The 14,680-nt window shown below is 36.3% G+C and overlaps 1 protein-coding gene across 6 annotated transcripts in view; it reads right to left on the reverse strand.

The window, feature by feature from the left end:
• TRPS1 (transcriptional repressor GATA binding 1) overlaps window positions 1–14,680 on the reverse strand; it is a 253,448-nt gene that overhangs the window by 5,853 nt on the left and 232,915 nt on the right. For all 6 annotated transcript variants that reach the window (XM_068525872.1, XM_068525870.1, XM_068525867.1 and 3 more), the window contains one exon: window positions 1,834–1,956. In XM_068525872.1, the coding sequence (XP_068381973.1) occupies window positions 1,834–1,956 (123 nt within the window). The remainder of the gene's footprint in view (window positions 1–1,833; window positions 1,957–14,680) is intronic.

The following is a 14,680-nucleotide window of genomic DNA, read 5'->3' on the forward strand; positions in this document are numbered from 1 at the left end:
TTGCCGCAACTAGAGAAAGCCCTCGCACAGAAACGAAGACCCAACACAGCCAAAAACAAATAAATTAATTAAAAAAAAAAAATATATATATATATAAAAATGCAGTAGTTAATCTCTATCTTCTAAAGAAATCTGAAATATGCATTAATACCTTTTTTAAACTTTCATAATTTTTGTGGCAGTCTTTGACATGAAATGTGAGCATAACCTTTATGTGTTTAAATTTGTGATTTTAAAAAACCTCAGAATTGAAAACATCTCATCTCTGGAGAGATGAATATTAAAATAATTGTAAAAAAGTTTAGTTTATATCGCAGTTGTTAAATTACCATAACCTGGAAGAGCAGCAGTTTAATTAATTTTTGGCCTTTGATTGGTCTGAGTTCAATTAAAATTATTAATGTCAGTACCCATTGAATGGAAGCTTATTGCTGTGCTTAAGTGGTGAAGTTCAAGAAAAAGTAAGGTGATGGTGGTGTGTGTGTGTGTCGGGGGCGGGGGGGAATCCTTCTATTAGCTCCATGCTAATAACTAAGGTTTTTACAGTTTACTACCAATTAGCATTGTTGGCAGCACGCATTTTTTAAAAGAGTGCTTCCAATGGTCCATTTAGGAGGACATTTTGTCTAAAATTATATTCTCCGTAGCTGTAATCTATTCATTGGCTGGTGCTAAGAGCTGTGGTAAAATGCCAAACAAAATGAAAAAGGCAGAGGGAAATAGATTTCTGTTTACTACATGGGGCATTCCTATTTTTTTTTTTTTTTTTAATTTATGGCTGTGTTGGGTCTTCGTCTCTGTGCGAGGGCTTTCTCTAGCTGCGGCAAGTGGGGGGCCGCTCTTCACCGCGGTACGCGGGCCTCTCACTATCGCGGCCTCTCTTGTTGCAGAGCACAGGCTCCAGACGCGCAGGCTCAGTAGCTGTGGCTCACGGGCCTAGTTGCTCCGCGGCATGTGGGATCTTCCCAGACCAGGGCTCGAACCCGTGTCTCCTGCATTGGCAGGCAGATTCTCAACCACTGCGCCACCAGGGAAGCCCCGGCATTCCTATTTTTAAAGGCAGCTCTGGTCAGCAGATAAGCTATCTAAACTAAAAAAATATCCAAGAAGTCAAATGCATATAAAGATGGGAGATTTGTGAGTTTAAATTTTATTAGAGGATTCCACCTACAATTTGGTTAGAAATAACTGAGGTACCTCAGAGAGCCCTAGAAATTAGTCAGCCAGAGATCTTAAAACACAAAGCACTTCCGCATCTTGCTCTGCTGTGTGCTCTTCAAGCCCTCAGATACCTCAGATACCATTGGCAGCACTGTAGAGCACTGGCATCCTGGGCCCCAGTTTAGAACCGCTCTTCTGAACGTGTCCAACTTCCAGCCCCCAAAGCAGCCCAAATGACACTTGCAAATTCCAATGGTAAACGGGAAAATAAGCATTTCCCCCCTGCCCTAGATGTTATAATGAATATGGGAGAGTCCCCCTTTTTATTTTAAACTTTTTATGTACTTCTGCATTTTTGAGGCTTCTCCTCTCTACCTAAATTAATTTCACCGAATTCTGATAACCACTTGTTCAACTATCTGTTATGTGACGTTCCCAGAAATCAATCATTTTCCTCTTTTATATCAAAAGAAGCATAATGCATTACTAATGATCTCAAATGTATCTCCCCATAACCTCTAAGGCCGGTCCACCATAAATCACATGTGCACTCAAAGCGACTGCATTAAACTCTGCAGGGGCAGGCACTGCAAGCCAGGGAATGGAACTTATCACGCCACAGACCAGGGTGCTTTATAAAGCTTTTCCTGAAACAGTCTAACAAGTTCTTACCGAGTGAAGCTTCTGGTAGAGGCCACACGCATTGCATACATATCCGCCATTTGCATTCTTTCGCCAGAGAGAGGTCTTTGTGGTCAAGCAATTGGCACAAAAAACACCCGAGCCTCTACGCCTCTGGAATGGGGAAAAAAAAACCACAAGGTCAGAGGTGAGTCACATGATCAGTGGAGTTAGACCAAATCAACCCAGGAGTTTTGTCTTTAGACTAGCAACAATGACAGTATAAAACCACACTGCCCATAATGAGGTCAGGTTCAATTGTGTTTAATAGGCACCACTGATTTTCATTATAATTAACCCTGCAGTGATGGATGAGGTGTGTGCAACACCAAAGGCCTTTCACAGAAACAGCTTTCACTTTTTGAACTTTGGGTTTTGTGCCTTTAATGATGGTTCCTAAATGCTGAACCCTAAAATATACCTTTTAAAAGTGTCAAAACAAAAGTCCAAAGACAGAGCCTGGCAATATGTTTAATATACTCTGGAAAGGGAGGCGCACAGGCTACCTGAGCTTTAAAATGTAGTCAAGCTTGGAATAAATGCGGCACGTAAACCACTTACAATTAAACCTGATGTGTGTCTTTCTGGATGTCATTCATGTAACATAAGTATTAAGAGACCGTAAGACACTCAGTTCTAATTTTTGGTTTGCAACTGTAAAATCTGAAAGAGAACACACCCTCTGTCTCCCAAAGCTGAGAGGAATAGTAGAAACTTCTGCCAACTAGAAGTACAGTATTACTAATGAGAATCCTTATGAGGGGCCTACTTAAGCCAGACAACATAGTCCCATCAATGGCTATTTATTTATTTTATTTGACTTAGACTTGGAAATCACAAGCATTTCTGAACACAAATTGATTTTAGTGGGCTGAATTCTCTAATCACCAGATTCAAAAATAATCCAAGAATATTTGAAAGTAGATCATTAGTATTGCTTGTTCCATTCTTGCTATCAAGTAATGATTCCATTAAACTTCTCACTGAAACAAAAGTCAGGCTGTGTTCCTAGGCGCAAATACTAACAGGCAGGAAATGGAACTCTCTTGCTGAAAAAAAAAAAAAAAAAAAAAAAGAGCCTGAATTGCAACTCTGCTCTCCTTTCTCTAGGAAGTAAAGCCTTTAATGATAAAATATGCATGTTAGATAAGGAGTGGAAAAAGTCTTGCTGGAGCCCAATTTTGTTATAAATTAAAAATTACAAACACCATAAGTCAAAATTTCAGGGATTCATAAAATTTAGGCAATTTATTTAACTTGAGTCCATACTGTAGACGAGTGGTATCCCTGCCAAGAAAATACAATGGTTATAATTGTACTCTGATACATTTCAAATGGAAAGCTTTCTGCAGACATAATTTTGGCTTCAAGACTGGAACACTTTCTTGGCATTGAAAGGGCATTTGATTCATCGGGTGTTTCACAATGTATCACTAAAAAGACCTGGTGAGCAGCCAGTTCCCTATAGGGTAATTTTTCCATCCAGATGCAAGTGCTATCAGAGGCCCTCGTCAGCTAAACTAATTATGATCTTGCAATTGCTGATGCCTGCTCACTCTAACATTCAACATCCTCCATTAATCATCAATACAAAGAAAATGAATGAAACGTAAAGAAATGAGGACTGGTAAGCTGCATAGCCATAAAAATCTGAAATGAGAGCAATAATTTAACAAGATTGGGGGAATGTTTGTAGTGAGCACAAAGTCAGGCTAACAATTGTCCTTTTCAACCAAGAACACAATTTCATTAGTGTAGCAGGTTGGGCTACTTTAGGTGATGTAATAAAAGCCAGAGTTTTTCACAAAGATAATCTCTGGCTCCCCTTTTTTCTTTACTCCCCCCACCCCAAATCAGGACCAGGAGTGTATCATAAATTTCTCAGTCTCAATAAGAGCAGCACAAAAGTTGGGTGTTGGCCCTCAAAGTCCAAATTGGGACCTACTGCAAAAGTACAGACTGCCGTTTCCCCCAAATCAATGAACTATTAGAGGTTGTGTTTATCAAACACTCTGGGGGCCCCCTTTATCCGAGATAAGTCGGGGAGCTTAGTTAGGTTATAATTGTGAAACTTCCCTGGGGCCATGCTGTCTTCTTTTCCGAGATCTAAATAACACGTTTTGCAAATAAACACCAGTTTGATCCATATAAAGGCAATGTAAATGTCCATTTGGAAACTGACCCACATATATGGCTGAGGCTCAAATCTGAACGTATAACCATTCACTGCAGCCTGCTTTTCTTTCCTTATGCCCTGGCTGCTTGACACAGCACGCCAAAGTGGGTGTAATCCTGGTTTCAGAGAACGCTTCAATCCTTGCACAACTTTGTGCTTAATTCTGTTGCAAAGAAAATGCCCTTCATTAGTTCAAGGGAAAATCCTGAAATTACAGGACTGGTTTCCACAGGCATATCTTGCTTTAAGCAGCACTTAGGCTCCAATAAAGGCTGGTATATTTTACGTAAACCATATCTTATTTTAAATACATCAGGAGTCCTTTGGATTCACTTACTCGGAGTCAGTATGGCATGGGGGGGTTAATAATCAGATTTAGGAGTCAGACAACTTGTACTCAAAACATGTCTCTGTCTTGAGTTGCTTGGGTGCAACTTTGGGCAAGTTACTTAACCTGGCAATGCTTAAATTTCCTCATCTTTAAAGTGTGAGCTGCTGTGAGTATTAATGTGGACAAATGGATGTAATAAAACAATGCCAGGTACGTAGTAGGCGCTCAAGTTAGCTATCCATCAAGGGGATTCAATTGTATTTCTTTTGTAAGAGAAAAATATTTTGTTGGTTTCGTTTATATCTCCTTAATCTACTTATTGCACATTTTAGATATGCTTAAAGCATATAGTTGGGTATAATCACATGTATTTTATCTGTGCCAATCTTATCAAATATGAGAATGGAAAGTTGAGTCAGAGTGAAATGTCTAGGTGTTCACACCTAGAATTCAATAGGGGCGTGCCTGTGTGCGGGAGGAGAGTGGGAGGTAGGTGAGAAATATTTCACATAGTAAGTTACCTCCCATCTAAACAAATGTATCACTTTGGTAAGCACCGTAGAACCTTATGTTTGATGCACTTGGAATTACTGGAAGCAACAGAGAAGGTGGGAGAAGTGGGCAATGTCCTTAGTTGTGCGAGCACAGAATTGTACACCGTGCCACAACTCTCTAAATCACAACGCAGATGAGAGCCCTGACCCACAGTGAGAACCTGGCTGGATGGAGTATGGCTGAAGTCACCAACATCCTTAACCCAATCAAGTGCAGAGAAGCAGTCTGCTGCCGAAGGAAGCAGAATAGAAGTTTCCCCTGCCCCACTTTTCAAAAATGAACTTGTTAAAGAGAAAGAAAGGCACTAAAGATCTTATTTCATTCATAGTTTATCAGGTATAACAGAGTTTTAAAATATTCTGTCATTCTCCTTTTTACTATGTTAAAGACAGAAATCATGTCTCTTAACAGTCATCAAATAGTCTAAGTAATAAGCACCTAGGACAGTGCTGTCTTGAGCAGCTAAACATTAATAAAGTTGAAAATAATCTCTCTTGCTATTATTTTTATCACTAGTCATCACTCCCGTTTTTGAAAAAAAAGTTTTTAAAAAATATTCCTTTGGATTGACAAATCTATCAATCTGGATTTGACAAATTGGATTTGGATTGACAAATTTGGATTTGGATTGACAAATTTAGATTTGACAAATTTGGATTGACAAATCTATCTTCAGTTGGTCAGAGAGGGCTAATGAGGTTGTAGACAATAAAATCAAGAGAGTTAATTTTCCAATCCTACATCCCACACTTATTTTTGAGAAATAGCTGAAGCCAGATACTTGCTATGTCCTGAGGACACAAGGTCAGGTAGAACAAAGCTCCAACTCTCCTGTATATGCATCATTAGAGTCATGCATTGCTGATGGTTCTATATGTGCGTGTGTATGTTTTAAATAATAAATTGTTTCTCCTTTTCCTACAGGCTGCTTTTAAGAGATGATAATAATTTGTACCTCCATGACTTTGTGCAGGAGAGAGGAGAATGGAGTGATATGGATAAGGACACTTCTGGGAGAGGAAATGATAGGAATAAGTAGTTAGTGGCTAACACCGGTGGCATACTTGACAGGTGCTCCTTTCAGGCTGAAGGAAAGCTGTCCTTTACACATCCAAAGCTACACACAGTCATAGCATCCTCTGCCCCTGGCCTTCTCTAAGTGCACCTTCTGTTTCTATGTGGTTTCAACAGAGGGCAAGAGTGAAGGAAGGTCGGCCGAAAACCCAAATCTACCTGAAAGCCATCTGAACTGAAAATTTCTACAGAGGAAATTCTGGAATCAACAAGGAACTGTTTGCTTTTAACTTCAAGTTTAGATAGTTTGCCCACTGACTTTTAGGTTGCATTTGTGTGGCCTTCATGTTATTTCTGTTGGCTGGTAATTTCCTGTGTGAAGAAGGATGGACCGTGGTAGGAACAGTTAATTGCAAGGAATTCCGAGGCCAGCCCAGTGATTGGCCTCGCAAGGGCTTTTCAATTACTGAGAATTCTTTGTTTCCTTTCCATGTTTCAAATGTATTATAACCACCATACTGATTTTCACAACAGCAATTTAGGTGATGAATCTGGACAATCATCCACGCCAGGATTTGAAACAGAAAATGACACACCCATCTTTTAATATACGTACACTTTAAATCCAATGTAATTTTTTCCTTTTCCTGCTGTAGAGTACACCAAGAAGTGTAATGACTAACTAAAAAGACCTTTAGTCTTTAGGTTCACAGCTAACCACTGCATGGCATCACTATCATTAAATTTTTCTCAAAGCTTCTGATTGAAGTTTTGCTTCTATGGTGCTTAAATCCTCAGTCAGTTGCAGATCCCTCTGTGTTGAGCCCTGACACATATGTTGGTAAACCCAGATGTGTCTTTAGAAAAGAATAAGAATGGGAAAAAAAGTTTCAAATTGGTTCATCTGTTTTTATTGCTTATTTTATTTTATTATTTGAAGATCAGCCAAAAAGAAACATTTTAAGGTTTTCAAATTTCATTATTAACACAGAACTTATTCACTTGATTAATAAAAAGTAAATTTGAGTGAATTATTAATTCAAGTGGCTTAACATTTAGAGACATGGATATTCATCTTCAAGATATTAAAAATCCCTACTAGTGGAGTTATTTGTGCAGAAATGATGCTTTATAATAGTTTTCTATGAATAAGAACCATACTGAAACCATGTAATTACATAACAAGCCTTGATAGGCAGAGCATTTACTCACATTTTTTATGGTTTTATATCTTAGCCATTTTAAATCAAATCAATCTGAAATTTGATATACATGCCGTTAGTCTGGAGGTACCTCAAGTATTTTTAACTCTTTAAATAATTTCTATGTTTATTCGATTATATCAAGAATCCTTTGAAAACTTCATTTTAGGGAAATGCACAGATGGCTATGATAGAACCTTCTGGTACAACTTTTCAGTAATAAAATTTCAGTGGTAAATTTAATTCAGTTCAGTTCTGGGAATAATTATTAAATGTCCACCACGTGCCTGACACTGTGCTAGAAGCTGGGGTTACAGTGATGTATATGGCAGACATGATCTGTAATCTCTCAGTTTCCAGTACCATCTGCTAAAACTAACTACGTGTTGAGTTAACGTGATACAAACTGAGATCGTTCATGAACATTGACAGTTTAATTCATGTAAATTATATGGAAACATTCCTGAAGAAACCAAAGCATCTCCCACGAATAAATCTCATGTAAAGGCTGAAAGTTATCTAATAATCAGAGGGCTTACTCTCTGTGCTCCTTAATAAAAATGGGTAATAGTCTAGTCATTTCAGAAGCAAGATCCTTGCTTATTGTCCCATCAGTAATAATGTCCTATCAATAACTTTGCCCTATTAACCACCAAAAGAGTTGATGTAAACTAAATAATGTGTTCATGACTATCATATATAATAGACATTCAATAATTGTTGAATAAATGACAAATATTATTTTAGTCATTATCACTATTATTCACCACTAAGAGACATAGAAGGCCACTCTCCCCCACTTCCGCCCATTAAGGAATTAATTGACTAATGACTACACACCAATAGACCCTACAGAATATAAGGACTGCAGTACCTAAAACCACTTAAAACAGATGCTGGCTTGCAATGAACACCTTTAAATTAATAGCCAGAATTTTATCAGAAGCATGGGCTGGCCAATGTTTTAGCAAGAGCAGGGAAAGAGCTCTGCCAGCAAAAAGCAACAGATATTAATACCTTGGATGGCTTTTGTTCCAAATAAAATCGTGAAGAATTGATTGAAACAGCAAGTCTATGCCTGCTTGAAAACAGCCCTCTATGCCCTCAGATTTCTTGCCAGAAAACTGAAGAGACTCTACAAGGTTCAGCCAAGCATCCATCTTGTAATTACCTATCTCAGAGTTTGGAAACAAAACCTGTTTACCTGCTTATTAAATTCACTTCCTCAACACATCAGCAAAGCTAATGGAGACCAGTGTAAACTAAACTGACATCCTTGGCTAGGAGCAATGGAACAACGTCTGTTCCAGGACATGAGGCAATTCATACTCTAGTAATCATACATTGTACCCAGGTACGAATGTGCCTAAGACCTTTCCACTGACTCGTCACCACATGGGAGTTGTCCAGTATATCAGGACACGCTAAAACACATTAGCTCCATTTCTTCTGAGACGCAATTGTTGACTCGTGGAGTGGGATTGCAGAAAATAAGAGTTCCCCAGGTAAATCTCATGCTTTAGATTATTCATATGGATTCTTCAAGTCTTCAGATTTTAGAAATTTATCACACAGATATATAACCCATTACATAGGTCTGAAGGACCCCCATCTCCATACTTTGGCTTACTCCATATTTAGTAAATGAGCAAACATCTGATGTCACACACAAATTACATAACAGACCAGGACTAGAAAAATCCAGATCTTTGGAGTTCTAAACCCATGCTGTTTCTATAACAATGTTCTGCCTCTATAGCAATATGTATTTGGACAGCTGAAAATATGGTTGAAGATTTATGTCTACACTGTCTTTTTTCATTTCACATGGAAGTCATTATTGTCAAAAGAACTGCTCATGTCTCTCACTGCTTCTATTTCTGCCACCACAGATCCATTTCCACCTTTCCTGCAGTAACAACAATGGTCTGAGAGAGTTTCTACAGGGACCTTCTTCTATGCTAGTGCCAAAATCTGACACTGAAAAGGAAAAAAAAAAGGCTTTTTGGAGGCACAACTTTAGCACCTCTAAAGTAAACCTCAGCATGAGAATACAAGAATTGATTCTGTTTTAATAAATTTATTGCAAATTTTATTTAAACAGTATATTTAGCAAACATTTACTATGGGAATTCTTCACATTATAGAAAAGAAAAATCTTGGTGATAGGGACTTTTCTAGAAAAAGCCTGAAGTTCAAAAGGTTCAGTTTCTAAGCATTTAGTTTAAGAAACAAATATAGGTATTTTATGTATTACCTAAGTAGGATTGGTTATATGATAGTGATGGTGATATGGTCATTTTGAAAGAAACAGAAAATAACAGATAATAATCAGTAATTCTTTTTGTATCAGCTAACAGATAATAGCTGGTCCATGAGGTGTTACCATCCCTCAAGGCATTTACATCTATATCAATGGTTCTTAACATTCTTCGAAGTCATACATTCTTTTGATAAAATTTATGACACTCTCCCCAGATAATAAAAAAAAATATGTCAAATATTTTACAAATAAACTTCAGGCTGTTCAAAAGAATGTCCTTCACAAAATGTATCCAAAGATTTCACATGGATCTGAGTGCCCATGGATCCCAAGGTTAAGAACTCCTGACATATATTACCTCAGTTTAGATTCAAAATGAATTACCAGGGATTATCATACTCTCACTTTACTGGTGAGGTAAAAGACTGAGAATGGTTCTTTGACTTACCTAGTATCAAAAAATATATCCTAGTCTCTAAGTCTAGGCAAAAGCACAAGACTTTTTCTAAAAACCACTTTTGAATCAATTATCTGGTAGAATTCTCTTGTTTGACTACTTTTTGTCCCTTTTTAACAATCACCATCATACATCTAATATTTATCAAGTATTTATTTTGCGTAGGATAATATACTAAAGGCTTAGTTTCATTATCTGACATCTTCAAAACAATCCTAAGAGATAGGAATTATTGTTACTATTATTATTATTGTTATTGTTATTCTATCCACTTTACAGATGAGAAAACTGAGGTTTTCAAACATTTTTCAATTGTTAAATAGTCAGGCTAAGATACAAACCCAGGTCTCCCTCACTTCAGAGCTACAGTTCTTAACCATGTTTCAGGCCATATTACTAAAGAAGTGATTGGGGAATTTTTACCAAAAATATTTCACCATAGTTTGGCTTTGAAGAACCCTTATCTCTTCAAACCGCCCTATAACAGCTGATCAAATTATCCAAGTTTTGAGGTACCAGAAAGAAATGACTCATCCTTGATCAGATATGGCAACGATCAGTTTTGAAGTTGGTAGATACAGCCGAAGCCAGAGGAAGAGCGCAGCGTTTGCCTGATGGAGAGGTAGTGGTGGGGAAGGGGGATGGGTGCAGTGCATGAGTTTTGATCCTGCTGTCTCAAAAAATAAGAATAAAAAAATATGTGAAAAAAGCCTCTGTTTAAAAGCAGAAATTAGTGCATTGACTTAGTCCCTAAAATGCTAGCATGAAAAGGCAGCTGTGAACCAGGATCTCTTTTGCATTCACCATAGCTAGAGATGGGGCAGGAAAAATGGTGCTAGGGTTTTGACAAGTTCTGTAAACACACATGTTCAGGTAACAATTAACTAGATTTATATAGTAAATTTATATATTTGTATGTTCCTTGGCAGAAACCTTTTGCAATGTGTGGTATCCTCATTATTCAAGATAAAGTGCTGCCAATTCTGAAAAATGAGGTCATTTCATCAAATTCCTCAGATTTGAATAATACAAAAATATTTACAATTCTTTTCCCTTAACCATTTCCCCCATTATTAGATATAAAAGTACATGTTCTTCAGTGACCTATGGAGTCTATTTATACTTTTCATGTGTGATATAGTTTCCATTTCATTACATAACAGCAAGACTAAAATATTATTAACTCTATAAACATGTTTTACAGGCTATTGAGTTGAGGTCAGATATTAAAACATAGCATATAGTTTGCTCATTAGAAGGATGGTAATTGCTGCTTATTTCCTCTTAACAACAACAACAAAACTTATGGAAATACAGTTAAATATACTGAAGTTTGAAACAGTTAAGAACCATGTTAAAAATCTGCAAATGTATCAATGAGAGACCCTGATACCAAATATGCAATTTGTACTAAATAACTAAATACTTTATAAGACTATATTGGGAATACTTCTTGTACTATTTCATTCTCTGTGACTTTGAAATACATGGGGTGGGACCTAAGGGAAACAAACCTAAACTTCATTTAATTTTTTTTTTTTTTTTCATTTAATTTTTGATTCTATAAATAATTCTTTTAAAATGTTATCTCATTTTTTATTCAACTTTGTACTTTCTCAGGACCCATACAATCAGGTACTTAAATACACCTTTCCAAGAGTTATAATAAGTACCTAGTACATTTTGTTGCTGTTCAAATGAAAGATGTGTCTTTAAATAAGGGTTCTGTGACTGTTATAGGTAAAACCCAGATCTAGCAGATAATTTCATTATTGAGGGTCTGGGCAGACAGGGAAATCTAAGCTGATTTTTAAAGTTTTAATGACATTATTTTAAAAAGACAACTTGGAATTATGCATTTCCTTAACAATAATGATGTAATTTTGTAATAACTGAAATCTTTCATGGCAAAACTGCTTCAATAACTCACACGGTCAATTACACAGGAAAGTACTGTAATCAGGCTGTCCTTCTGTAGCTCCCTGCCCCCCACCCCCATGGTCAAATAGCTCACGTACACGACTTCCTTTTCCATTACCAACGTGTCTGCAGTACCATCTGTGAAAACGAACACATACCTTGTGCTGCTCGTTTCTGCTTTTGCACGTCCATTAGTGGGACTGGCTGCAGCTGCTCAAGAAGAAAGCAAGGATTGTCTTTGCTTTTATATAGATGCATATATTCCCCCTCCAGTACTGCCATATCAGCGCCAGGCAATACATCGTCTTGGGTAGGGAACTGCACTTAAAAACCTTACTCGGACCTGCTTCTCTGTGCTATCTGGAGTTTGTTAATCACACTGTATCACGTACCAAAGCAAGAACTACTCTCTCTGGAGATGACCCCTCAGTCATTCCTACCAAAAGGAACAGTTAAAATCATTTCATACTTTGACATTTTGTACATGGAGCAGAATATAAGGAAACCAGTACTGAGGCCTGGCTGTACATCCTGAGACACAAACCTCTTGGTGAGTGAGATTTTATGTCATGAGACATAAAATTACAACAGTGCGAACGTTTTTAAAACTTTATTTTCCCCTCCCTCATGTTTATATTCTTTTTCTGTTGGCATTATTTTTTCCCTGGGTGAACACTGTTAAACTGTCTCTGCAGAAGATGCAAATAAATTAAAGCAAGGAATGACCCCAAATTATTATTTTTTTACAGTGATTTGCCTACAAAAAATAACATTTCTCCCTATTGTAGAGTGACATGAATAATAATGGCAAAGAAAATGCCATCAATTACTAAGCTCTTAAAAATATTTGAAAAAAAGATTCATTGAGAAGCTGAAATTTAAAACACACAAAAGAAAAAACAAAAGAGATCCCCAAAATGGTTTAGTTGTTTTCCTGTGCTAATCCACACTTACAAGTTTACCCCCAAATATATCAAAACTACTCTTCTTCATAAAAGGTCCTCTGTTGTCAGTGTGTAAGCTTAGCTTTTGGAACATTAGAATGCCAATTCTGCCTTAGAATTCAATTCATATATTGAATTGTCTTAAATCATCAAACAGCTCTGCTTTCTCAGCATTTAGGTACAGGAGAGAGAGCGCTGGATTCCAATTATTTATCGATACATATGCAAGTCACTCCCAAGGGACTGGGGACTTTTGAAGGAAGGGCCTTTTTTTTTTCCTTTACTCTTTCATATTATCAGTGCATTGCACACAGTAGGCATTTAATTAATGACAGTTTAATTGAACTGACCTCTATCAGAAGAGAGGATACTGCTAATTTTAATAAACAGTCTGTTAAAATATGTGTGCATGTGTACATATACATACATGCTGTGATCAAAGTGTTATCACTTTAAATGCAGCTGTATTCATGAAATATAAATGGCAGCCATTATCACAGAAAATAGGACTCAAATTGAAAACAGTTTCAGTTTTGTGAAACATAAAAGAAAATTAATAAATTTTGTACCATATTTAAACGATGCATTATATGACAGGAGAGAAAAGGAATGAGCTTTGTTTGCTTGAGCTTCTGAGCAATTTTCAGAACTAGTAGAAGTGGCATATGTTGGTGTGTGTATGTGTGTATACATGTACATATACATACAGATATACACATACACGTATATATGTGTATATATACACATATACACATATGAATCCATTAAAACATTTTCAGTACTAACACATGGTGAGATGTCACTAGTTACTTTTATTTTCATTAAAGCAATATAATATTTTATAAGTGAAACTAAAATACCAATGATGTTGTTAGATTAAAAAAATTCCATGAGTTTCCTGGAGAGTTGAGAATAAATATAATTACTGCACAAAAGACTGTGAAAATAAAAAAGAAGGCAGTAAGAGTACCTAGGCTAGGAGAGTGTCTTATATGTCAGCCTAATAACTATTGATTTTATTAGGTGGAAAATAAGATATCAGTACTCTGTGATTTATTTTTATTACTATGTTAGAGTTCTCTCAATTCACATACACAATTAACAAATATAATTATGTATGAGAGAATAATGGATGCCATGCTTAACATGTAGCAGACACTCAGTGAGCATTAAATTCCTTCTCTCTCAATTTCAGAAGATACTAAGTATCAGTAGATACCAGATTTTAGAAGATACTGAATAACTGAATAAGCTTTGGACGTGTATATATACACGCATAAAAAGTTCAATATCTGTAGCTACATATTTATGAACAATATGAGCAAAACATATACAAAGGACCTCATATTTATTTTATTTTACAATATGAAAATAAGTATGAATAGTGATCCTAAAACTCTCACATATAGGTGACTGTCTTAAAGAAAGTTTATAACATTAATTACGCATTTTAAAAATAGAAATAGCTCTCTTCTCTCTCTTGACTTCTCTCTCTCCTTTCTTTTTTGACTGTGTTCCGAAAGACCTTTAAGGATTCATTACGTAAAGCAGTTTGGTGGTGACTTAGTCACTTACACGAGTTTCATGAGTCTGTCAAAGATACAGATTTCTCATCCTAAAAGCTAAGTGGAAATTTGGGGAAGGAATCAGTGGCTGTTGGAATCTTCTAGAACATAAAGAAATGCACTGTAGGTCAAGTTCCCTTATGCATATTACTCATTCTAGATGAATGTAGTGTTCTTTTCATATGGTGTGATCACATAGATTATATATGTTATCATAAAATATGACAATGTATATTTAATTCATGGATCACACAAAGTTGATTCATTTAGATTTATATAGATCAAGACTTAGAAATCTTTGGACAAGAAATAATTTTGGATAAATTTATGTCCGTAAACAACCATTTGGAATTTGACATCCTCTATTTATATATATATATATATATATATATATATATATATATATATATA

The sequence above is a fragment of the Eschrichtius robustus genome, chromosome 17 (assembly GCF_028021215.1).
Source record: "Eschrichtius robustus isolate mEscRob2 chromosome 17, mEscRob2.pri, whole genome shotgun sequence".
NCBI classification, from domain to species: domain Eukaryota; kingdom Metazoa; phylum Chordata; class Mammalia; order Artiodactyla; family Eschrichtiidae; genus Eschrichtius; species Eschrichtius robustus.